The sequence below is a fragment of the Orycteropus afer genome, unplaced genomic scaffold (assembly GCF_000298275.1).
Source record: "Orycteropus afer afer isolate SDZICR_OR568_19922 unplaced genomic scaffold, OryAfe1.0 scaffold00017, whole genome shotgun sequence".
NCBI classification, from domain to species: Eukaryota; Metazoa; Chordata; class Mammalia; order Tubulidentata; family Orycteropodidae; genus Orycteropus; species Orycteropus afer.
The window spans coordinates 837818-864319 of NW_006921604.1; the positions used below are offsets into that span (position 1 = coordinate 837818).

The 26502-nt window shown below is 49.1% G+C and overlaps 1 protein-coding gene across 1 annotated transcript; it reads right to left on the reverse strand.

The window, feature by feature from the left end:
* Positions 1-3047: 3047 nt before the first annotated feature.
* PSD4 (pleckstrin and Sec7 domain containing 4) lies at positions 3048-23180 on the reverse strand. The gene is made up of 16 exons (XM_042783524.1): positions 22224-23180; positions 20816-20941; positions 20444-20522; positions 19529-19910; positions 16310-16486; positions 15733-15813; positions 15474-15586; positions 15172-15230; positions 14817-14906; positions 12367-12410; positions 11805-11965; positions 10371-10441; positions 10097-10260; positions 5586-5730; positions 5259-5402; positions 3048-3305 (listed from the first exon to the last, which is right to left on the reverse strand). Exons 1-16 carry the CDS (start codon positions 23178-23180, stop codon positions 3048-3050), a joined length of 3051 nt encoding a protein of 1016 aa, XP_042639458.1.
* Between the last annotated feature and the right edge of the window lie 3322 nt (positions 23181-26502).

Below are 26502 nucleotides of genomic sequence, written 5' to 3' on the forward strand. Positions count from 1 at the left end.
TGTGGTGTGTGGCAAACAACAAACATGAATGTCATCAGCAGAAAGCTAGGACAAGCAGTGTCATGAGACAGGAAGAAGTACATCAGGGCTGTCACCCTGGGCCACAGCAGGCTAAGGGTCTTGGAGGCTGAGCTCCCTAAGATGGAAGACACTGCAGACAAACTTCATCCCCCCTTACTGAGCTGAGCTCATCACCAAAAGATGTTGTTACTCATCCCCTCTCCTCCAAAGAGATGGAACCACCCACTACACAGATGGGAAAAAAAAGGGTTGGGTTGAGACAAAGTGATTAGGGCTGTGTTGGCTTGATCTCTCTGGAGCTGGAGGATCACTCAGCTTTTACTTTCTTGGGTTACCTGGAGCCAATCTGTGGGGAGCTCTAGGCTGTCCCCACAAGGCTTCAGAAACATCTTTCTTCCTCTCCATCTGCAAAAAGATATCAATCCTAACCTTTCATTTGGGAAGGACTGCTTCAGAGGGTGGGAGTCCTAGTCTAGCCACTGTAGGCTTAAGGAAGTAAAGATCCTGGTTCCGTAGATGACATTGGAGTACAAAGACTAACTTCCAGTCCTTCCAATGAGACCAACTCTGCAGCTGGCAGCTAGGAAAATGCAAGGCCGCCCCCCAGTGGTCACATGTCCTAATTGCATCTCAGCCACTCAGTCTCCACTTTCAAAGACCCTCCAGGCAAAGGGGTAATGGGTCTGGGCAGCATTGTTGGGTGAGGCCAGGGAGCCATAATCACCAAGCTCTGAGGGCTTCATGTGTCCAGGAGAAAGGGAGGTACCCATTCTACAAAACCAAAGGAGCATCAGTCTATCAGTGTCATTCTCTCTCTCTCTCTCACACACACACATACACCCCTCTACCTTTTATTCCAGTTTTAGAAATAAAGACACATGTCCAGTGAGGTTAAATAACCCACAGAAGACCATTTATCTTCTAAGCATCAGTCCTGGCCCAACAACGCCCCTCTGATGCTAAGTTATTAGCTCAATAAAATGAGACAATTGGACTCTGCCATGACTCTTACTCCTACTACACGTCAGTTACCCTAGGAGTTTTAAAAATATATGTCTATCCCCGACCTAGACCTACTGAATGAGAATCCTGGGTGGGGGTCTAGAATGTCTTTTCAGCCTGCTTCCCCAGCATGATAAAGTTCACCTCCAGACTGACAGCTGGGAACCAGGGGCAGGGCTGCATCCCCTAATTCATTCTGGATTTCCCTAGCCCTGGCCCATCAAAAGTGCTCAGTGTGTATTTGTGGAATGAATGAGTGAATGAGCAAGGAAATGGATGAATAAGGATGCCAATGTCCCCTCCAGCTTTGACAGCCTATGAATGTGTGAGTCCTGCATGCTAATGCACACAGAGTGTGCATAAAGAGACACGCCTGTGCACATGCAGAAACCCATATGCACACAGAGCAAAGGGGGAAACAGCCCACCACACTCCACGTGGACTCGCCTACCCAGAAGTGCCTGGCTCTCTCCTCCTCACACACTTGCACACACCTCTGTTTTTTGGCCTGTATTTATTGCGCACCCATTGGGTGCATGGCCTAATCAGAGACCTGGAATGGCCCCCATGGCCAATCTTTAGCTGAGGAACCGGTAACAATCATCAGAAAACAAGAAGCTGGCCCAGAAGGAAGGCTGGAGAGGCAGGGCGGCTGCAGGCGGCCAGCAGGCAGCCTGGTCGCACACTTGGCTGAACAGAGACAATGGTGGCTGCTCCCTCCAGCCCAGCCTTCTTCCCACAGGCAGAGCCTCGGGTCCTTGAGTCTCCGGAAGCTCCCCTAGAGAACAAGCCCAGCTGGGAGATAGCCAGAGGGCAGTGCTCTGGGATTTCTCAGGGGAGGGCAGCTAACCCCCTGTGAGCTGGCCAGGGGTGGGCAAGGGGCACAGAAGGGGGCCTAATGCCTCATGACAATGGAGCTTTTAAGGAGTGGTGTGTGGCAAGGGGGGCATGGAGTATTTTCTCAGACCTGCTGAACCACAGGAATATCTTGAGCCTGACCTGGGCCTCACTGGCCTTCCAGGCCTCTACCCCACCATCTCTCACAAATCTCAGCTTTGGCTCCAGCCAAGGAAGACCTCTCCTCTCCCTAAGTGTTACCACCTTTAACTACTCTCCCCAGGGATATGAACCTGGAGAACCCCCTTTTCCTGCTCTGAAAAAACAAAGGCCCCTTGTTCCCAGAGCCTCAGGGCTCTCCACAGTGCTCAGAAACCCTGACACTCCTTCGGCCCTCACTAACAGGCCTTGGCTCTGCTCTGCTGATTAGCAACTGGGCTCACGAGGCCAGAGCCTCTCTCATCTGCCTAGGTTCATGCATGAATGTGGGGGAAAAAAGAGCCAGAAGGAGACAAAGCCATAGGGCCTCAGGGTCAGCCTCCTGGAGCCCTGGAGCTTGCTGAAGTCCTTGCCCCTGCCCTGTTGGTGGGCAGGGCAGGCTCTAGCAAGACAGGTTGGTTGGTGTCTGCTGGGAGTCCTCTCCTGGGGCTCCCCAAGCAGGGCATCTCAATCCTAAAGTAAGACTATCCTCAGGGTTGTTGCTCCCCTGGTTTTTGACTTCCCAGAGTCCTCTGCTGCCCCTGCAATCTCCCAGAAGACCAGGGACCCACTTGTGCTCTGCTTTTCAAACAAGTGCTGACCTTCTCACTGGCCTGGGAAATAGACAGCTCTGGATCCTGCCTAAGGAAGGGAAGCTGAAGGACGACATGAGAAGACCTTGGGAAGTGGAGCCAAGTCCTCAAGCTTCCTCAGGAGTGGGCCTAGGGCAACTGAGGGACTCCATGGAAGAAAGGATCCAGCAATATCAGGAAAGCTCCAGTAAGTGAAAGAATGAAGACCAACAGGGAAATGAGGGGCTGTCCTTCCAAAGGGAACCGGAGGACGTGGGTTCCCTCCTAGCTGGGAGGGGGAGATACCTCATCCTTTGTCATGAATTCACTGAAATAACGCTCCTCTAGGTTTCACTTCAAGTCTACCCTGGGGCAGGGACCAGTATCTGAGAAGTGGTGCTGGCTTTGGTGCCGGCTTCACAGCTGATTGCGGTTCCGCTTGGGGATGATCTTCCGGTAGGTTCTGCGCTCTGAGATGTTGCGCTTCACCTTGGCTGTTGTGGGGGCCTCATCCTGGTGCAGGGACGGGCTTGAGTGAGACTTCTTCAGGCTAGGCTTGGGCTCCTGGACATCTCCAGTTTCCTTCCCCAGCTGCTCCTCCCACGGGTCCAGGTCCTCGGTGGGGCAATGCAGACGGGCCACCAACAGCTGCACGTATGTCTCGTAGCGCATTTTCTGCAACACACAGGCCCCGCCCCTTAGCACCCTCCTGTCTCTGGGCAGGAAGGCTGCAATCATAAGAATCAGCTCACATCTGTATGAAGCTATGCTGATAAAGCCTTCTGCAGAGGACTAGACAGACCAACAGATCCTATCACTCGGTGGTTCTGGTACTTGAACCACCGGATTCTGCAGAGCACAATGGAAACCTATTATAAAACTGTAGTTATCTGTACAGTATTAGAATAATCATATTAGCTTAGCCATGTTCTAATCATCAACACCTTGTAGTGCTGTAACTAACATCTCTAGAACGTGTTATATCTCCGAGACACTAAACGATATGTAGCCCGCTATACCTAAGATGTGTGCAACAGTAGACATAATAGTTCTCAGCTATACTAAACTCTAGTTGAGTGTGAATAACATTTTAATAACTGGCATCTGTAGCACATGGTGCCAACTACCGTCTAACACTCCTAAGGCATCTGGGCAGGACTTAAGTAACAGTAACTAGCAGCCTTCAGATGTAGTCCCCAGTTTGCAAATGCTTTCCCATTCTCCATCCCACTGGATACTCATTGCAGCCCTGTGAGGTTGGCGAGGGCATGAGTCACTGTCTCTGTTTTATGAAGAAGAAAAATGAGGTGTAGGGAAGGTCACAGGCTTGTTAAAGATCATGGCTGGTCAGCAGCAAGGTTGGAATTCTGAGGGCAGAGCCAGGTCCTTTTGGCCACACCTCAGTGCTTCTGGAAAGTGGTATGCTCACAAGCATGTATTCATCCAAGCACCCAAAGGAATGCACAAGGAGGTTTAAGACAGGCCAGGGAAGGGAGGGGAGACACATGAAGGCCCAGTGGGCACAGCCAGGAACCGATGCTTACCACCCCTTCCCTGGTCTCTGCCTCTGCTGGCCTTTGATCCCTGCTGTCCTCATACTGCATTTCAAACATCCCTTCTGCCCAATGGGCTCCACCCTAAGCACAGGTTGCCCAGGACCTTTGAAGCAAGCACTCAGTCACTGAATACATGTTGACATGCAGCCAAATCAGAATTCAGACATGTTTTGGAAGAGGTAGGGACTAACACATGCTGGCACCTAACATAGTGATGCCAAGATGGCCACTCCTTAGGGAAGACCATTATTGAGGCACACACTTAATAGGAGTGGCATGCCAGTTTATCAGGTTTGGAAGAGTGTAGTGGTTGAGAGGGTACATGTTCAACTTCTGGCTCCTCCACCCACTGTGTGATCTTGGACAAGTTGTATAATAATCTCTCTGTGCCTCAGTTTCCTCATCTGTAAAATGAAGATAGTAGTATCTACCCTGGAGTTAGATAATTAAATAAGATAATCCATGCAATGTGCCTGTTGTTGCTGTGTGCCACTTAAAGTCGATTTTCAACTCCTAGCAACCCCATGTGACAGAGTAGAACTGCCCAGTAGGGTGTCCTAGGCTGTAATCTTTATAGCCACAGAACCCTAGGTCTTTCTCCCAGGGAGGGCTGTGGGTTCACAAACCTTTTGGTTAGCAGACAAGTGAGTGCTTCACTGTGCCTCCAGGGCTCCAGTGTGCCTATACTATCTATTATTATTATTAGAATTTAGAATGTGATTATTCTATTATTTAGAATACAACTTTTGTCTTTCAATCTGGTGAAAACTTAAAACTCTTAGAAGAAAACAAGTGATAAAAATAACGCTTCCGCTCTGTTCCCATACAAACAGCTGCTTTGTGCCCCCAGGACAAAATGTGAAGAGGCTGAGTGCACACGCTTGTACGCAGACAGCTCACACAGGCACCTGTACCCTTGCCCTAGGCGTCTCACAGAGGGGAGTGAAGGTGGCAAGCTTCGCGAAGCCACGAGAGGGCAGCAAAGGGTCCAGCCGAGAGGACAGAGAGGCGGGCGCCCAGCCGCACAGCCAGGGAGATTCTGGGTGAAGGGGTGGGAGACACAGGCGCTCACCTCATACTCGAGATATTCCTTGCGCAAACGGTACTCCTCTAGCTCGCGGCTGCGGCCTCGCCGCTCGGGTAAGTTTCTCTGCAGATCCAGCAGGTCGTCGGAGGCAGCATCCAAGCAGTTCTCGTGGGATCGATGCTGCTCTTCCTGGGAGCAGGAGGCGGTAGGAGAAGCTATGCCAAGGGCACACCTCGCCCCGCCCGTTTCCAGGCACAGGTCTACAAACCCCTTCCGTTTCATTTCCTCGCCCTGTCCATACTCAAGTGTGCAAATCGCCTCCCCAACCGCCTCGCCCCACCCTCGCACCCTGCACCTGCCCGGAAATCGTACTAGGGAGCACTGGGCAGGGCCCACCGGGAGGATGGGCCTCACGAATCGGCGCTGGGAGCCCACCGCGGCGGGGAAGGGCGGCGCCGAGTGCGTGGCGGCGGCCAGGTTGATGCGCGCGATCCAGGAACTCATCTCCTTGGCAGTACTGTGGGCAGAGGAAGTCGTCGGTCTCCAGGGCCACAGAGGCAGTCCGCTCACCTGCCCCAACCCCACCCCCAATTTTCAGTGATCTACACTGCCATCCAGGCGCTCAGGACACAGGCCAGGTCAGAACCTCAAAACGGCGAGAAGCTCTGCTTCTGGCAGGGTGGTTGATCTCATCCGGTTTCTCTCATCTGTTATCAAGTAAAATGCGGGAAGGAAATAGTTTTTATATTACGTGCCAAAACACGATCTATTCAGGGGACCTCTGGTGGTGCCATAGTTAAAGCATTTGGCTGCTAACCAAAAGTTGGTGGTTAGAACCCACTAGCTGCTCCCCACGGTAGCCTAGTGCCTAAGGCACTTGACTGCTAACCAGAAGGCTGGCGGTTCAAACCCACCAGCCACTCCTCAGAAGGAAGGTTGGGCAATCTACTTTCGTAGTGATACTGTCTTGGAAACCCAAGGAGGGGGTTGCTATGAGTTGGCACATGAAACAACAACAGCTGCTCTGCAGGAGAAAGATGAGGCAGTCTACTTCTGTAAAGATTTACCTTGGAAAATATCAGGCAGCTCTACTCTGCCCTATAGGGTCATTATGAATCAGAATCTACTGGAGGACAGTGGTTTCCTCTATTTAGGACTCTGAGGCTTAATTTGGGCTTAAATAGAAAAGTTTGGTCCATTGACAAAATCTGCCAAGGGGCAGAAGAGAGGAGCAGGGGGCATGCATGCTTCATATGTGCCAGCCCCACAACCTCTTCAAGGAGTCCCTGAATGGTACAAACAGTTAATGAGCTTGGCCGCTAATCAAAAGTTGGACATTTGAGTTCACCCAGAGGTACCTCAGAAGACTGGAGATGTCCTTTTGAACAAACAGCAAAAACTCTATGGAGCACAGTTCTACTCTGACACACACAGGGCCGCCATGAGTCGGTCTGTCAGTTTGTCGTACTGTGGTGGCTTACGTGATATTTTAAGCTATACCACCAGTATTTCAAATCCTAGCAGGGTCACCCATGGTGGACAGATTTCAGCAGAGTTTCCAGACTAAGACAGAGTAGGAAGAAGGACTTGGCAGTCTACTTCTGAAAAAAATTGGCTAGTGAAAACCTTATGAATAGCAGCGAAACTGATATTCTGCTAGAAGATAAGCCCATCATGTTGGAAGGCAGTCAAAATATGACTTGGGAAGAGCTACCTCCTCAAAGTAGAGTCCACGGTAATGGGGTGAAGCTTTCAGGACCTTCATGTGCTGATGTAACACAACTCACAATGAGAAGAAACAGCTGCAAACATCCATTAGTAGATGGAATGTGGAATGCACAAAGTATGAATCTAGGAAAATTGGACATTGTCAAAAATGAAATGGAACGTTTGAAGATAAACACCCAAGGAATCAGTGAGCTGAAATGAACTACTATTGGTCATTTTGAATCAAACAATCATATGGTTGTCTATGCAGAGAATGACAAATTGAAGAAGAATGTCATCACATTTGTTGTCAAAAGAACATTTCAAGATCTATGCTGAAGAACAACACTGTCAGTGATACCAAACTCACTGCCATCGAGTCAATTTGCCTCATTCTGTTAGTGATAGGATAATATCTAAACACATACAGTTAATACAACTACTATTCAAATTTACACACCAACCACTAATGCCAAAGATGAAGAAATTAAAGATTTTTACCAACTTCTGCAGTCTGAAATTGATCAAGATTCATTGATAATTACTGGTAATTGGTATGAGAAAGTTGAAAGCAGTAGTAGTGAGGCTTGGTGATAGAAACAATGCCAGAGAGCGCATGACAGAATTTTGCGAGACCAACTGGTTATTCACTGCAAATACCTTTTTTCAAAAACATGAATAATGAATATACATGTGGACCTTGCTATATGGAATACACAGGAATCAGATCAACTACATCTGTGGAAAGCGGTCATAGAAAAGCTCAATATCATCAGTCAGTGCAAAGCCAGGGGCCAACTGTGGATCAGACTATTAATTGCTCATGTGCAAGTTCAACTGCAGCTTCAAAGCTGAAGAAAATTAAAACAAATCTAAGAGAGCCAAAATACGATCTTGAGTATATCCACCTGAATTTAGAGATCATCCAATGAACAGATTTGATGCATTGAACACTGGGAACCAAAGACCAGGTGAGTTGTGGAATGATATCAAGGACATCATACATGAAGAAAGCAAAAGGTCATTAAAAAGACAAAAGAACAAAACGGATATCAGAAGAGACTCTGAAACTTGCTGTTGAATATACAGCAGCTCAAGCAAACAGAAGATTTCCAAGGGCAGCTCAAGAAGACAAAGCAAAGTTTGTAATGAAATGTATAAGGAGCTGGAGTTAGAAAACCAAAAGGGAAGAGCACATTTGGCATTTCTCAAGCTGAAAGAACTGAAGAAAAAATTCAAGCCTCAAGTTGCAATATTGAAAGATTCTATATTGAATGATGCAGGAAACATCAAAAGAAGATGGAAGGAATACACAGAGTCACTGTACCAAAAGAAGTGGCTGGTGTTCAACCATTTCTGAAGGCAACACATGATCAAGAACCAATGGTACTGAAGGAATAAGTGCAAGCTACACTGAAGGCACTGGCAAAAACCAAGGCTCCAGAAGTTGATGGGATTCACATTGAGATATTTCAACAAACAGATCCAACACTGGAAGAACTCACTCATCTATGCTAAGAAATTTGGAAGACAGCTACCTGGCCAACTTCCTGACAGAGATCAATATTTGTGCCCATTCCAAAGAAAGGTGATCAACAGAATGTGGAAATTTTGGAACAATATCATTACTATAACACACAAGTAAAATTTTGCTGAAAATAATTTAAAAACAGTTGCATCAGTACATACATAGACAGGGAGCTACCAGAAATTCAAGCCAAATTCAGAGGAGGATATGGAATGAGGGATACCATTGCTGGTGTCAGATGGATCTTGGCTGAAGGCACAGAATCCCACAAGGGTGTTTACATGTCTTTTATTGACTACACAATAAAAACTGTGTGGATCATAGAAATTATGATGACATTTCAAAGAATTCCAGAACAGTCAATTGTTCTCATGAAGAACCTATATATAGACCAAGAGGCATTTATTCAAACACACCAAGAAGATATTGCACAGTTTAAAATCAAGAGGTATGCATCAGGGTTGTATCCTTTCATACACTTATTCATTCTGTACACTTGACCAAATAATCTGAGAAGCTGGACTATATGAAGAAGAACTCTGCATCAGGATTGGAGGATGATACGCAGATGACACAACCTTGCTTGCTGAAAGAGAAAAAGACTTAAAGCACTTCCTGATAAAGATCAAAGACTACAGTCTTCATTCATTATGGACTATACATCAACATAAAACACAAATCCTCACAACTGGACCAATATGCAACATTTTGATAAATGGAGAAATGACTGAGGTTGTCAGGGATTTCATTTTACTTGGATCCACAATTAGCGCCCATGGAAGCAACAGTCAAGAAATCAAATGGCATACTGTATTGGGCTAATCTGCTGCAAAAGATCTCTTTAAAGTGTTAAAAGCAAAGACGTCACTTTGAAGAGTAAGATGTGCCTGACCTGTTGTTGTTGTTGTTATGTGCCATTGAGTCAGACCCGACTCATGGCGACCCCTCCTTGGGTTTCTGAGGCAGTATCACTTCGGAAAGTACATTGCCCAGCCTCTTCGGAAGGAGGCTGGGCCTGACCTAAGCGATGGTGTTTTCAGTCATCTCACATGTATGTGAAACCTGGACAATGAACAAGGAAAACCAAAGAAGAACTGATGCCTTTGAATTGTGTTGGTGAAGATATTTAAATAAGCCACAGACTTGCAGAACAAACAAATCTGTCTTGGAAGGAGTACAGATAGAATGTTCCTTAGAAGCAAGGATGGCAAGATTTCATTTTACATACTTCGGACATGTTATCAGGAAGGACCATTCCCTAAAGGACATCATGCTTCGTAAAGAGAAAGACCCTCAAGGAGATGGACTGACATAGTGGCCGCAACAATGGGCTCAAATTTAGCAACAATTTTGAGTATGGGTATGACTGGGCAGTGTTTTTGTTATATCATTCATAGGGTTCTATGAGTTTGAACCAACTCAACAGCATCTAACAACAAGTATGTGAGTCAGAATCAACGCTACCCAGCTGGTATAATGACCTCTTCTAGCTACAGCATTCCAAGTATTCTTGGTAAGTGTGGTGCCTTGCACCATTGCCAGGGTAAGCAGGTGTCAAGGGTGTGAGCAGGGAGTCAGAAGAGAGGAAGGCTAGATGGGCAGGGAGGGTCTGAGCCCTTGCTGCTTGTATCCCACCCCAGGGACTTACGGTGCCTGGAAGAGGTAGAGGCGCCAGTCAGCAGTACGCAGCTGGAAGACGTGTGGCTTCTTGGTGTAATGGGCGGCAGGGGTTGCCAGAGAGTGGTGCACCCCCACAGGCTCATCTACCATCTGCCCCAACAAACTCTCCCCCTGAGGACACTGTTCTTCTCCCTGTCATTGGGCACAGGGGCTCAGGAAAGGTTATCAGTTGCCCACCCTCTCAACAGTTGACCCTCCCCTTCACCACAGTACTCCGTAAGGGGTGTCCACTGCCTCCCTACCTTCAGGAAATAGAGTACCATTCCTCGCAGTAAGGTGTGGAACATCTTCCAGCCACGCTTGCCCCAAGGTGCTGCTCCCAGAGCAGAAGACAAAGTTAGATGGCCGCACCCCCATTCAAACAGTCTCACACACTCAGACATACACATGTGCAAACACAGTCTCTGAGTCCCCATGCCTCCAGCACCACCTCCGGTCCCTCCCCAGGATGCTCCCCATCCACACATACGCACATTTAAGCGTACCAACAAACAAGCTCGTATAATCACACACATACACAGTCTCTCCACACACAGGCAATCACACTTGGAAACGAAGGCAGAGAACTCTTCATGTACAAATGTGATGATCATACAGACCATCCCCTCCCTGAACACATACCCTCAACCCTATCTGCCAATATGCAAACACACCACCCACAAGCACAGTTCCATCTAGACATTTTCTGGCTCCTCCTCTGTGTACCAATCCAGAGGGATCTTCTGAGAGGAGGCATCCGTCCCTGTGTACCCTACTCTGGGCACCAACTGCTGGCTTCCTTCCTCCCCTGCCTTCTCTCCACTACCCTGCACCCTGGTCTTGTTTGGGGAGACTCACTCTTGCTCCTAAACTCTAAAGTCTGTACACAAAAGGCCTGATTTCCCTGTGGCCACATTGCCAGGGCCTGGCTCACGTCCCTGTAGTTTCTTGCACATGATTGCTGATCCCCTTCCTAGTCATCACATCTCCATTCTATTTTATCCATGCTTCCAGAGTAATCTGCCTAGAACACTGCTCTGGTCATGTTGCTGCCCTGCCCTACAGCCTTCAGTTGCCTGTGGAATGAGACCTAAACTTAGAACCTGGTAATTTTTCCCCCAAAACATTTCCCCACCATTCTCTTTGACATACCCCATATTCTGACCAAACTCCATTTGCTCTTTTCTCTGTGGGAGATGTCCTCTGTCCAATTTCAAATGCCCACATCCTTGTATTCTCCAAGGCTCAGCTTGGACCCCAAGATTTCCCAGAAGCCTTCCCTATCCCTGCTCCCAACATCCCACCCCAAAAACTAAAACCAAAACCTTTCCCTCCTCCAAGCCCCCGTGCTTGCTCTATCCCTCCTACACCACTCACCTCTTTCTACCTTTCATTGTAGACACTGATGTACTTGTCTAATTTCTGCTATACATAGGCTCTCTGAGGTCTATTTTCTCTCACTCCCTTCTGCCTCCCAGTGCCTGGCACAGCCCTTGTCCCACCTTCAGCCTGCAGTCCCACCTTCAGCCTGCAGTACATGCTGAGAAGGGAACACACGCTGCTTGTCCTCAACAGGTTCCATGTCTCTTTGCACTCCCTGGGCATACAGACACACATGCCCCTGAGCAGACCCTTGCCATGCTTCAGCTCTGTCCACACAGCCACCCACACACAATCACAGGGCAGCAGACACTCACTCTTCTTGCCATCCGCATCATGATGCATCTTCCGAGCCAGGATGCCCTGCTTATAGATGGGCACTGTGGGGTCCTGGGCCAGCTGAAGAAAGGGGTTGCTCGTCTTGCCAGCTGAGGGAGAAGGCCTGGTCTTCTCAGGTCTGGCTGCATCTTCTTCATCCCTGGACATGAGAGAATCAGGCTGGAAGGACTGGCTGGGCAAAGACCATCAGGAGGTGACCACTATCTCCCAGGGCCTCAGCACCTCCTTTTTTGCTGGAGATCCATACCCCAGGACCTCCCAAAAGAAGTCATCTCTCCAAACTAACCCATCAGTTTCCTCACTCACAACTATACCCACTCCCTTGCTACCCTTGGGTCCTCCAAGTATTGCCTGGGCTCCTCTCCATCCTTCTCTGAGACTAGACCAGTGCCCTGGCCCTGACCTCATCCCACCCAGCTAGGAACACTGTTCAGGGCCCTGAGCTTTTCCAACTCCCAGATGGGCAAGTGGAGGGAAGACAGGCCCAGAGACAGGCTCTCACCTGGAGGGCCAGGAGGGGAAAGGAAAGCTCTCACTTACACGGCCCATTCAAGCTTCTCACTTCGGATAGACCAGTATAGGGCCTGGAACAGAAGCACACAGGTGGACAGGTTGAGCCTTGGGCCCTATGGGGCCCTCTCTGTGTGGCAAAGGTAGCATAGGGGTGTGTCTGCAACCTGCCTGCTCCACGTCCCCCTGTAAAACATAGCTGCCCTTCTGCCTTGAGTCAGGGAAGCAGTTCATCCATCCATTCATCCACAAAATAAATTATGGAGCACTTTTGTCAGGTGTGTTAATAACTCTGCTTGTGGAAGGTTCTGCCTAGAACTGGTTAAAATGTAGGTTCTGATTGAGTATATCAGAGTTGGAAATGCAAATTTTCAGCAGGGGTAAGAACCAGAATGAGCCAGCTCAAAGCCCTGATTTTTGCGGCCTTTGCAGTACCTAGCAAGGGGTCTGGCACAAAGCAGCTGTTCAATAAACATTCCCTGTATGATAGAAACGGTTAACATACTTGGCTGCTAACCAGAAGGTTAGAGGTTCAAGTCCATCCAGAGGTCCCTCAGAAGAAAGGCCTAAAAATGATCTATTCCCAAAAAATCAGCCACTGAAAACCCTATGGAGTGCAGTTCTTTTCTGACACACATGGGTGTCTTGTGAGTCAGTATCAACTCAAAGGCATCTGGTTTGTGTTTTTAAAAAATAAATGAAAGAACAAATGATCTAATTGACTGTGAAGAGCATGCTGTGTTCCAGACACAGTGATAAGCATTTGGCAAACTATTTAATCTCATTAGCAACTCTGTGAGATGGCAATAACCACCATGAGAAAATGTGAGCTGGCCAAGAGGTAAGTGGTCAAGACAAGAATATGAAGGCAGGAACACCAGGCTCCCAAAGCTGAGCTCTAGACTTGCTCCACTTGAAGCTTTGCCCTTTGCTCACTCAGAAAACCAATAAGCCAGTGCTTTTCAGACTTTAGCAAGCCTGCGAATCACCAAAAGTGGATCGAGATTCGAATTCAGTAGATCCAGGGCAGGAAAGAAGGTTGGGCAATCTACTTCCATAGTGATATTGCCTCGGAAAACCCAAGGAGGGGTCGCTGTGAGCTGGGTCTGACTCGACAGCACATAACAACAACACAAGGGCAGGGCCCATGAATAGGCACTCCATGGAGTAGGTGGTGCTGCTGGCCACAGCCCACACTCTTAGCAGACCTGTAATAAGGTCAATGCACCTCACGTACAGCCACCACCCATCTATCAGTGGAGAGTTAAATGGTGCTGTGATACTGAATAGGTTTCAGCAGAGCTTCCAGACTAAGATGAATGAAGAAGAAAGGACTGATGCCCTATTTCCAAAAATCAGCCAAGGAAAACCTTATAGATCACAATAGTACAGTTTTCAATGAATCGTGGGATGGCACAGGACCAGGCAGCATTTTGTTCCGTTGTGCATGAAGTCACCATGAGTGTGATGTAATGAATTACTTGGTATTTTCTAGCCATTGTCTTTGTAACTCCCATCAGATTACCATGCAAATAAGGTGTGTAGAACTCTGATGTTGGGATTGGTTAGTTTTGTCACTCTGTCAGGCTTAAAGAGCCCTCTTAGAGACAGAGAGGGGATCTCACTGCCATCAAGAGAGAAGAGCTAGAGGTGAAGTAGATAGAGTGCATCCTCAGACCCAAGATCCCTGCACTGGACCTCCCTGGCAGAGATGCCTGGCAGAGAGAGACTCTCAGCAGAGAGAGGTGCCCTGGCAGAGAGAGATACCTAGCAGAGAGACAATCAGAGTGGAACCAAGAGGCACATGACAGAGCCGCAGGCTTACCTGGCCCACAGAGTGAGAAAGCTGAGTGCCCTTGGGCAGGAGGCTTGCTGATGACAGAGTGGGGTGCACCTAGGTGTACTTATCAGCAAAGCTAAATAAGCTTTGTAACACTTGCCCAAGCAGGGCAGAGGGCAGAGGCCAGGCCAAGAGGCCAAGGGCCAGAGAGGTGTGTCTGAGGGCACAGCAGAGAGGAGCCTGTCTTGATCTAAGAACTGTATCCTGAGAGCATTCCTGAACCTAAATTTTAGCCTGTTACTTCCCTAATAAACTCTATAAGCATGAGTATTATTTAAGTTCTGTGTGGACACTGCAATGAGTTATTGAACCCAGAAGAGAAGTAGTGAGTGCCGTGGGAGGGATGGTTGGTGTCAGAATTGGTAAAAGGCTGGAGGGTGGCAGCATGCCTGGCCTTACAGGAATAACCTTGGGCTGCTGATGGTGATTCTGTCTTCCTCTTGTGAAGTCAGAGAAGGTCAGAAGATGCCAACCGCATGCCCTTTTTGCAATGAGTCAGGCACCGACTCCATAGCATCTGACAACATTCTCTCAAGGACATTTTGTCAGAGCCAGTCCAGAGCTCAGCATTCTCCTTGGGATAAGGAGCTAAGGCTTCTGATCCCCAGCAGTGAGCCCGGGGTCCTGAGCCCTACCATACCTTCAGCAGCTCCTTGGGAAAATTCCTGCCATCCTGCAGGCCGTTCAAGTTGGTGATGAATTCTTGGCAGCTCATGCTTTTCCCAATGTTCTGTGGCCATGGGGAGAAGGGGCAGTTGTCATATACCCCACCCCAATCTTATAAACTCCCTAGCCCCTTGGGAGCTTCCACCTGTTCTCCACATCCACATCCCCTGGGGCTCTTTCCTGATCCCCTCCCAGCAAAGCTGGTCTTCTCTTCCTCTCACTCCCACTCACAAGACTCTCAATTCACCTCCTGTTGCACCTTTGAAAATTCCAAGGTCCCTCACCACAGCCCCCTGCCTCTTCCACAGGCACTCTCCCCACCCTCCTACCTGTCCGTGCAGGTCAGTGTTAAGGAGCATGATCGCACAGGTCAAGGTGTGCACAGAATCTGTCCCAGAGGGAAACCAGAGGAGAAAAAGCTCATTTGAAATCAGAATCAGAATTCCTGCTCCTCCTGTCACCACTAGGCTGGGTGACCCCACAATGTTTCCATTTCTCCTACACCCAACACACTTGCACCACCACCACTGAACTAACAGTGAACTCCTGAGCAGACATGGGGGGACCACATTTGTGCTATCATTCTCCCAGGTACCCAAAGCCCCTGCCCCCAGAGCTGACCCCTCCCTACCTACTGAGGAGAAGACCCCTGGATTGCAGTGGAGGAAACGCTTTGAGAACTGGTAGAGGATCCGTTCGCGCTCCTGAGTCTCTCCACTGAGCACCAGGGCCTGGAGAAAACTCCTGAGAAGGAAGGCCAAAGCTGATCAGAGCCAAGGCTGACAGGGCCCTGCAGGACCTAGGATCTAAGGTCCAATCAGCTCCCAGCCTCAGGCCTGGTGCCACTGCCCTCCCCCACAGCCTCCCCAGGGAGGACCCAAAGGTGTTACCGGAGGGCACGGTCCAGGCTCTGGCCTCCAAACTGGAAGAAGGACAAGTACTCCTCAGCCACAGCCCTGCTGAAGTCATTGCTGCAGGGGAGAATGGGGGTGAAGCCTGAAGCCAAGGAACTGGGCTGCAGGGCACAGATGCAAAGGGGCCCCCAGGGCCTACACATATCATGGGGCCTGACAGGGGCAGACCAGGCAAGGGAAAGGCACAACCAGACTGGGTCCTGGGTCCAAGAGGGTAAGTTGGCAGCCAGAGTCCATTCTGCAGCTGGCACCTCCATGTAATATTGAGTGGTAGGGACATGTGGAGTCTGAAGTAGGCAATGTGACAGTGTCCAATGGCCATTAGCAGGGACAAAGGGTATGGAGAAGAGGTGCTACAAGTGTGACTGAGAAGAAGCAGGCATGGTGAGGGAGTGAGGGGGAAAGGGATCAGGATGTTGAGGGACTAGACAAGAATAATGGAGTGATGAGAGGAAGACAGGGAAAGGGAGGGGCGGCCAGTGGAGGGAACTCTGCAGCTCCTCCCTGTCCTGCCTCAACCTCTAGCCTCACTCAGGCTCACTCACTCCCTTACTTCTTCTGCAGGTAGGCAGCCACTTCAGACTTCCGGAAACCCTCCAGGTGATAGAGGCGCGAGGCCAAGTTCCAGGCCACCTTGTCAGTCCTGACACCATTAGCCAGCTTGTCTCCAGCCTGTGGCCTCTGGCCTTCCTCTGTGGGCTGTACTTGAGGCATGGGGCTCTCAGGAAGCCTGGAAGAGTCCATTGGTGTCCTTAGACTCCCACAGGTCCCTAATACCACTTGGGATATAAATCAAGGGGTTCTGGGTCAAGTGTCCTTGCAGGTCAGGTTGGGGGATCCCAGAGTCCACACTCAGAGCTCAGAGTCAGAGCTAGAGCTTAAGGCCTTGAAAGGTTGGGGAGGAGCTGGTCGCAGGGCCTCACCCAGGAAAAAGGCAGAATCACAGCCAGTCTGACACAGCCTGATCTGGGCTGAGAACCAAGAGAACCTAGAGCAGGAGATTTACCAATGCCGATAAGGGTTAGAGACAAGCTTGGTACCTAGCTCTTTCTCAGGCAAACTACAGGGATGTTCTGAGCTTTTTTTACCCCCGGTGGAAGAGGCATCAGCTCTTTGGAGACCTAAATGGTGTTGAATCTGACCCAAAGGCAGGTGGGATCATCTCCCCAAACCTCAGAAGGCTACTTGTTCATCTCCCTTACCTGTCCTGGCATCCTCATAATGCCTCCTTGCCCCTCTTTCACACCTCCCACTTCCTGCTCCAGTCTCTATTCCTAGATCTGGTGCTGAAAAAGATGCTAAGGATTGAGCTGAGAACAGGAAGCTAGGCTGGCTTGAGGAATAATGACAGCTGGAGGAGTAAAGAGGGGACTTTCAACCTCTCACTGCCCTTATCTGGTGGTTGTTAGGTGCCATTGAGTTGGCTCTGACTCTGGTAAACCAAACCAAAAACCAAACTCACTGCCACTGAGTCGATTCTGACCCATAGCGACCCCCACTGGGTTTCCAAGGCAATATAAATCTTTAAGGAAGTAGATCGCCCCATTTTCCTTCTATGGAGTGGCTCTGGTACCTCTGTATAAAAGTAACTCCCTCACCACGAAAGGATTGGATGGTGACCAATTATGACTGTAAATAGGCACAGGGAACCCCCAGCAGACTCACAAAACACTCCGAATCTAACACTGAATCTCAGATGTCACTAAGTCCAACCTCTCCGTGGCCTTTCTGTTTCCCCTGCAACATGACAACCAGGTCGGGCAGTATCAGAATACCCCTTAATCCAGGTAAGCAGGGGCTTACCTGTGCTTACCGACTAATCTGTAATGAACAATTTCTCATTTTCTTCACCACATCAAAGATTCTGCTTCTAGGTATGGCTGGCATCTGACTGACTCTTTCTCCCAACCCCACAGCACCTTCCTTACAGAATCAAAGCCTCTTTTCAAATTTACAATCTCTGCCAGGGGCAGAGTACCCAGTAAGCAAAGTAAGCATTTTGTTCATAACGGATTAGTAAATGAGCACAAGTAAGCCCACACTTACCTTGCTTATTGAGTACTCAGCTCTTGAGGTCTGGGATATCCCAGTTATTTGAATATTCATTATGCAAGTTACCACACTTAGGGGAATTATGCAGGCAAGCAAAAAACATCAAAATATGAAAACATTCACTAATAAACTGACCACTTATAAAATTAGACTTCACTCAACAGCCCTCTCACTTAACACAAACATTCACTTCTGCCCACAGGCTGGGTCCCTGGTCTTTGCTGATAACTTCTCATCGCTTCTCTGGGCTCATAAAGATCCAGTGACACAGAGCAAACAATGAAAGCTAGATGAAAAAACAAATCTTGCAAAACAAGACACAGAATTTCATGAAGTCCATGAAAATGATGCTATAAGAAGGGGCCCCGGTGGTATAATGGTTAAGTGCTAGCTAGGCTGCCTCCCGAAAGGCCAGCAGTTCAAACCCACCCCACAGCTCTGTGGGAGAAAGACCAAGCAATCTGACCCCATAAATATTACAGCCTAGAAAACCCTATAGAGCATTTCGACTTTGTCCTAATGGGTAGCTATGAGTCAGAATCAACCCAACAGCACCTAACAACAACAAAGCCCTGGCTAAACCTTTTTTTTTTATTATTATTATTTATTATGAAAGTGTGGTTCTCACTTTAGGTGGATTCACTTACTCTTGTTTTAAGTTGGATGAACTTTAACTTCTGGTATAACAAGACTCTCAAGGGCTCCTCTGGTTACCAAACCTGTGAACATCTCCAGGGACATCACAGTTTTCCACATGCATGAAGAAAATGGCTCCTTGGTTTCTGGTGCTGACTAATGTTGGGGTGCCATCACCCAAGGATAATGAGATGCAAGGGATTAACTCTCTATGTACTGGACTATTAGTTCCATGAGCTGAACCCTCCCTGGCTTGGGGCAGGAATAAATCAAGTTTTGTTTCCCAGTGGGCTTATTCCTCTCTCTGGCTACTGTTGTAAGGTTATTCAACCCACTGTGGGCCCCAAGATCCATTTTCTCAGTTCTAATGAAGCTTTCCCCTTAGTGCTCCCCTAAGATCCTAGCCAGCACCCTGGCCTTATGTTCTCTTATAAATATCTCCCAGACAACTCCTCAACTTCAAAGCAGTCTATAGCCCTCACATTACAAGCTCTGACTTTTGACTCCCCAAACGTGCCTAACACTGCTGCCATTTTTCTTGGCACATGGCCCTGGTCAGGTTCCCTGACCACCTCCTCCTTTTCTTTCCTCTCCTGGTTTCTTTCCTCCCTTGAGCACTTCTCACATGGCACCTCAGCATGTCCAGAACTGCATCCAGGAGTGTGAATATCTGCTCTGTCATTTCTTGTCCTTTCAAAGCCTCTCTTCTTTCTCAAACTCTGCTGATCCCCACTCAAATAATCCTGGCTTAGTAAATGTTGTTGTTTGTTGCCATTAAGTCAACTTTGACTCATGATGACCCCATGTGTCCAGAGTATGGTTGAACCCCATATGGTTTTCAAGGCCGTGACCTTTTAGAAACAGATCACCAGGCCTTCCTTCCAAGGCACCTCTGGGTAGGTTTGAACTACCAGTCTGTTAGCTAGTAGTCTAGCACCTAACCATTTACCCTAACCAGGGACTCCTGATTAGTAAATCTTAGGCAAATCCCAATGTGCCTTTGTCATGCTCCAGTCACATCAGGGTATTCCTAAATGCACCCATAATTATTAGGAGCCAGAAAGCCAGTTAGTCTGACACTTACCCTTCTGTAAAAGTTGAATCAACGTCTAGCTGGACAGCTTTAGCCTCTTCAGTGCTGACTGGGTCTTCCCTCTTTACTTCCTCCTCTGGGCTTGAGGTCCCCCTTGCCTCCTCTTTCTCCAGGGAACTTGTCTCGACCTCAGCTTTCTCCAGGAGTGAAAGGTGTGAAGCATCCAGTGTCCACTTGGGGAAAATGCTGCCCGAGTGGTGGCGTGGAAGCTGTGGGCTCCCCTCTTGGGAGGACACGGGGGTGGGCCAGGGGCCAGGACCTCTGCTCTCAGACTCTGGGCTGCTAGGCTCTGGTGAAGAATCTGGGGTCCCCCAGGAGCAACGGGCCAAGGTGCAGGTGGCAGAATCCTGCAGACACTCAGCATCACTGTGACCTGAGGAAGAACATGAGGTGAGGCTGACACACAGATGGGAGGCCGGCTGTGGGTCAAGAGGCCTGGCAGAGCCAGGAGAATAGCCTGAGCTGTCACCTCCAGAACCTCCCTTCTTGAGGCACCTCCCATGGAGCTGTAGGGCAGCATGTCCCTCCCTCCCTCAGGCAGTGACCTCTCCTACATGCGGAGGCAGCAGGCAAAGGGCTGGGACTCAGCCCCAAGGCAACCAGGGATTCAGAAGTTTTGCTAAACCATTAAGAACTGGGCATCAAAAATGCTAGTTCCTTTGCACATTTTTACATTTGCTTAGTAAGATCAGTATTTTTATGCCTATTTTATGGGTGAAGTCACAGAGGCAGAGAAAGTAGGATTTTCTCCAAGTGTGTTTGGCTCCAGTAAAATACAATAGGGCCTCTTAGTGACAGACATAAAACCTACTACCATTGACTACCATCCAACTCCTGGTGACCCCAAAGCCTCATACTACCCAGTTCCCCAACAGACTAATCTCATCCTCCTATATTAGGTCTCACCTCTGTCCTGGGAACTGAGAGGAATCTGGGGTGAAGAAGAACCCTCCTCTGTTTGCCGGCCCTCAGGACAGGGCAGGGCCTGTGGAGAGAAGCACAGGAGTTACCATGAGCCCTGAAGATACTGAGAGAAGAGGGAGAAGCCAGGCAGGGTGTGGAAAAGAGGGCAGGAGAAGACTGACTAGGAGGAACACTGAAGCAGCCCTCCCCATCCTCCTGTTTAGGGGACACTGGCACCAGTCTGAAAAGGAATCCTGCATGGGAGAAGCACTACATCCTAGAAATGTTGGATCCTAGTCCCTGGGAACCACTGGGTTCATGTTCCTCTTACAGATGGACTAAGCGATACCCAGAGAGGGGAAGGAAATGACTTGCCCAAGGCTGCACAGGGTGAGTGGCAGGGTCAAGGCCAGATCCAAAGTGTCCTGACTCCCAGGCCAATGCTTTGTCCACACAAGATGCTGCAGGTGGGGCAGGACCAACAATGTCTCTTGAGGAATTCTTAGGGAGGGAAGAAAAGGAGAGGAGCAAGGTTTGAGCTGAGAGAAATTGCCTCCAGGGCCTTTCCCACATGCAAAGGCCTCTAGTGTCCTCCACTCCCATCCTCCTCCCTTCCCAGTCCACCTAGATAGCCTTGCCTCCAGGGGTCCCAGCCCAAGGAGAGGCTGTTTGTTATAGGGAGGCAATAGTCCCCAGGCGTGGGGCTGGGCTTGGCCATCCCAGAATGCAAGATCAAAGATGGTGATCACAGGCTTCCCTCTGAGGTCCCTAGAGAGCAAAAAGTCCTGAGAGAAGGCACCTTTGCACCAAAAAACTAAACCAAATTCACTGCCATCAAGTCACTTCCAACTCATGGCCACCTTTTCTTGGGTTTCCAAGGTAGTATCTCTATGGAAGCAGATTGCCCAGTCTTCCTTCTGAGGAGTGGCTGGTGGTTCTGAACCACCAGCTTTCTGGTTAGCAGTCAAATGCCTTAGGCACTAGGCCACCAGAACACCTTCATAGGACATAGCAATGGCCACCCAACTCTGGGGACCTGACTGGCCTACGCGTTGAGGGGATTTTAATCAGTACTGAGGGAGATCCTCTGATCTCAGGGTTCAGGTGCAAGAGCTGCCTGGCTAAGATTTCGTTTCCGTTGTTCTGTGGGATTAGGAAAATTAGAAAGTTACAGCCCTCGCTCTGCCATCTTGCCCTGCCTTATCTCTTAAGGAGAGGCCTCCCTGGGAAAACTATGCTGTTCACTATTGTCCCCACCCCTAGATGATATGATGGATCCTTGCCATTGTCATATGGGCCTGATCTATTGAAGCAGGGTGGGGGTGAATGAGAGATGCTGAGCTGAAAGTAACAAAATGCTGAAATCTCTCAAGAAAGACAGGGCAGGACTCCTAAAACAGACATCTCCCCATTAGGGAAAGAAGTCACCCTTGCAGGCTGACCCCTGCCCTGTTACAGTGGGAATGCCTTGGAGGCAGAGTCTGAGAATGGCCTGGAACAGGCAGCAATTGGAGGAACTGTTTGTTCTCGAAATGTACTCAAATGTAGCCCTTTAGAGCTGGCTAGATGGAGACATTTGTGAACTTAATCTCCACGATACTCAGGTAATATCACGCATCAATAATATTTCCTATAATTCTGAAGCCCAAACTCATCCTTATTTTCTGCTGTATTACCCCAGGATCTCAAAAGACCTTAGCATCTAAAAAGAGCATTCTAGGCCTGAAGACCTCAGAGGAAGGCCCTCCCCTTATGTGCTGCCCTGTGCAGCCTGAGTGCTTACCTCGCTCTCCACCTGGCCAGGAAGTGCTGTGGGAGCCTCATCAGTGGCACCCCCTGTGGCCCAGGAGAGGGAATGCACTTTGTAGATGGGCACAGGGAATGGAGGGGTGGTATGTCCACTGGAATCAGTTGTGCCGTCATCCTCCAAACCCAGCTCACTTCCCAGCTCCCAGAGAACTCCACTTCCTGGGAGTGGAGGCTCCTGAGTCTGTGGACTGTCAGGTCCAGTCTTCCCATCTGCAAGGGTGTCTGGGAACCCCCAGGAAAAGTGCTCTCCAGAAGCATAGGTCTCGGAGCAAGGGCTCTTCAGGAAGAGGGGGTTGTCAAAGAACAGACTCTCCTCCTCAGCACCCCACTCCGGAGAAGAGCCTGGTGTTCTCTCCCTTGGCCACCCCTCGCTCTTCCCCTCAGGCCCACTGCTGTCTTGCCCCACATTCTCCTCCATGGGTGAGGACCTTGGGTGGAAGCCTGAGTCTCGGGGACTCGCTGGGCTGGTGGATAGGTCTGTAGGGGCCACAGGGAGGCAGCATCTCAGCTCAGCCCTGAGCCCTTCAGTCTTCTCCAGCTCTTCCTCTAGATCGAGCACACACATCTGGGCCTGGAGGATGCCAGCCCAGAACATGACTTGGGCGGAACTGCTCTGGCTCCTCCGTGGGCTCCCCAGAGGATGGCTGTCTCTGGGCGACCTGGGGGGTGTTGTTCGCTGCCGGTGCGCCTCTTCAGAAGAGAAGCTCTCCCGATGCATGAGCTGTGTCTCAGAGCCCCTAGCAGCATCTTGCCTCATGGAATCAGGAGAGTCAAAGGCCCAGGTCTGTTCTCCACAAGGTCCAGGAAATTCAGGTTGGCTGCTTGGTTCTCTCGGGTGAAGTCCTGGGCTGGGCTGCAGGTTTTCTCCCAAACAGATGTTGAGAAATTCCGTGGATTTCGGGTGGTCAGAGAGTCTGTCGTCACCCATCATCCACAGAGCAAAAGCTGCGCCAGAGCCCCCAGAAGTGTCTGACTTCACAATCCCATAGTGTAGATTAGGGTGTGTGCTGGCCAGGGGGCTCACTGGGAATCCATATCTACCCTGCAAATGTCCAAAGCAAGTCAGGTTAGGGGGTGTCAAGGCAGGACTGCCTGCCCCAGGAAGCACACATCTAGTGTGTTAGATATGTTTTGGAGTGCCTCCTTCATCCATGACCCCTGTTAAGAGATACTGCCCTCTATAGCTCTATCTCAACTACTTGCACCAGGGTGACCCGCCCCAAAGAAAGTCCATCTGGAGTGACTTAGCTGAAAAGAATAAACTATCCAAATCAGACCTTTCTCTTGGGAATTTGGACTAGAGGATTGAGAGACGGGGATGCCAGCCAAACCGAAACCAAACCTGCTACCATCTAGTCAATTCCAACTGACAGTGACCCTATAGGACAGAGGAGAACTGCCCTATAGGAGTTCCAAGGCTATAAAGCTTTATAGAAGCAGACTGCCTCATCTTTCTCCCACAGAGCCACTGGTGGATTTTCAAAGCACTGACATTTTGGTTAGCAGCCAAATGCTTTAACCATTGCACAGGGAGTTTAGCAGAAGGTAAAAATGCCTCGAAGCTCTATGACAGCAATGGCAAGCTAAAACAACATGCAAACCAAAGTATGTGGGAGCCCAAAAGACATAGTCTAAAGGCAAGGAGAATGAAACCGACACACTGGAGAAGCACACACCAGGAAACAAAGGCTATATACTGCCCTACTGCCATTTCCAAGCTCCTGTCTTGGGGCATGCCCTACTCACATCGCTAGCTTGCCTGAGTGTTTCTTGCAAGCAGTTAACAGCTGTGCAGCTTGGCCAGCGTGCATGCCCAGGCCTCATAGAGTGAGGATGCTTCAGCCCTGCTGCCCCACCAATGAACAGACCACCTGCTGCATGGGGAAGAAATCCCTGCCTTCTGGGGAAGGAGGGGGAGGCTAATGACCAGGTGCAGCCTCATTGCATCATATGCACTTGGAGCTGCAATGTAAACTGGCCATGTTCTGGGTGAGACCTCATCAGAAGCAGACAAGGCAACGGGCAGGTTATTTTCTTTAAACATGCGGCACAGTGTAGACCCACTGCTTCTACCGCTCTTAGGGTTCAGGGCCAGGGATGGCCTACTCCTTCAGAAAAAGCCATTTGTTTTTATCCAATGGACACTGTGGAATTCAAAACTTGACCCTTTTCCTTCTTGGTATATGCTGTTAGAAAGCACAGGGCTAAACCTCTAGCAAATACACAAGCCCTTGTATCATGTATTTCCAGTATTAAATGTACCCCTGGCTTCATCACATTTGTTCTTATTTTCACTTTCTTCACTTACATCCTTCTGTCTTGAAGAACTGTATGTATGTGTGTGTGTGTGTGCATGTATGTGTGTGTCTAAGTTTTATCTAAATATTTTTGGGAGCAAGTGTATGAACAAACACCCATGCTTCCAAGTTATAACCAGGTGTGGTGTCCAGATACCCAAGATAACAGTCTCTTCAACATGCAGTTAGCCCTTCCTCTACTTACCCACCATCTATCCAACCACACAGCAGCTCTGGGACGTAAGTAAAACCAAACAACCAAACCTGCTGATGTTGAGTTGATCTGACTCATATGTTAAAGAGTAGTACTACCCCACAAGGTTTACAATGGCTGTAATCTTACTGAAGTAGATCACCAGTCCTTTCTTCCACAGCACTGCCTAGTGGACTAAAACTACCACCCTCTCCATTACTAGTCAAATGCAAACCATTTTTGCCACCCAGATGCTTGAATGGTGAGCAGGCACTGTTTATGTCCCTGATGTCACAGACAAGGAAACCAAACCATGAGACTGACCCCAAAATCCACAGGTGATAATAGAAGGGCCTGGACCTGACCCTAGACGGCGTGACTTCCAGTCTATAGCTCTTCTTGCACCCAGCTCTTCCTCAGGCACCGGCCACTGCAGGTGCCTCTGCCTCTAACAGGGATGGGGTGCTGCCCCAGCACCAGACTCTCCTCACCTCCATGACCTTCAACTGAGAACCTGCCACAGGCAGGTTGTAGGAGAACCATGTCCTGTCCTAGCCTGCCAGTCTAACCAGCACACATAACAGACCCAGAGGGATGATTCCTCTGTGCCTACAGTAAAGAGTATATGGCTGAATGAATGACCAGATGGGTCTGCGCTTACACCCTTGCACCACTTACCTGTTAGGAGTGAACCTGGTAAGTTACTTAGCCTCTGGGAACCTAACCCCAGAGGCGTGGTTGGGGTTAAACAAGATGAGTTGAGTCCAGTATTCAGCCCAGACTTGGCACACTGTTAAGACAGTCAATAAATGGTAACCATCAGAGCTTTCAAGCCAAGGTCAAACCAAGGCCAGGTACGTTCCACATATTGTTTAAAGTCACCTAGCAAATAACACTTTTCCCTGTGCCTTCTGTCAAGAAAGTGTTCATGAGAAAAGATGCAGGATCACAGTGAATTCCAGAATCTCTGGGTGGACCAAATAGTTAGCACACTCAGCTGCAACCCTCTAGATCCCAAACCATCCTCCCAGGCCTTTCAGGTGGGGAAGAACCAAAGGTCAGCAAGAAGTAAAACATCCCATCACTCCAGCCTTCTCTAGTAACCAGCCCATGCTGTTGTTGTGTGCCACTGAGTCAATTACAACTCACAGAGACCCTACAGACAGAGAAGGACAGGGAAGAACTGCCCCATATGGTTTCTTAGGCTGTAATCTTAGATTGCCAGGTCTTTTCTCCTGCAGATTCACTGGATAGGTTCAAACTGCAGACCTTTTTTTGGTTAGCAGCCATGCCTTAACCATTGTGCAAGCAGGACTCCTCAATCAGCCCATAAGGTACAAGAAATGACTAGGAAGGTGTCTCCATTAGGACCTAGAGGTGAGTTGTTGTTGTTATGTGCCGTCGAGTTGGACCCGACTCATAGCGACCCCTCCTTGGGTTTCCAAGGCATTTATCAATATAGAAGTAGATTGCCCAACCTTCCTTCCGAGGAGTGGCTGGTAGGTTTGAACCACCAGTCTTCTGGTTAGCAGTCAGGTGCCTTAGGCACTATGCTGAGAGGTGGGGAGAAATACCAGGTTTACAGCTACTCAAACAAGGGGCAGCCCAAGCCCCAACTGATGGCCTCCTTCCCCAGACCTTGAGTCCCATTTCCTTTGCCTCCTCCCTTCCTATTTGTACCTGGTTTTCTCCCTTTTCATGACCCCTTCTCCTGCCCTCATCCTCCATGCATTCACGCATTCTGAATGTGAGCTCACATTAGG

Coding starts and splice junctions, on each gene's coding strand:
- PSD4 (XM_042783524.1), bottom strand. CDS start 23,180: ATGATGGGTGACGACAGACTCTCTGACCACCCGAAATCCACGGAATTT. Junction 15,814..16,309: donor GCTGCCTACCTGCAGAAGAA/GTAAGGGAGTGA, acceptor TCTCCCCTGCAG/CAATGACTTCAGCAGGGCTG. Junction 10,261..10,370: donor TGGTACTCTATTTCCTGAAG/GTAGGGAGGCAG, acceptor GCCCAATGACAG/GGAGAAGAACAGTGTCCTCA.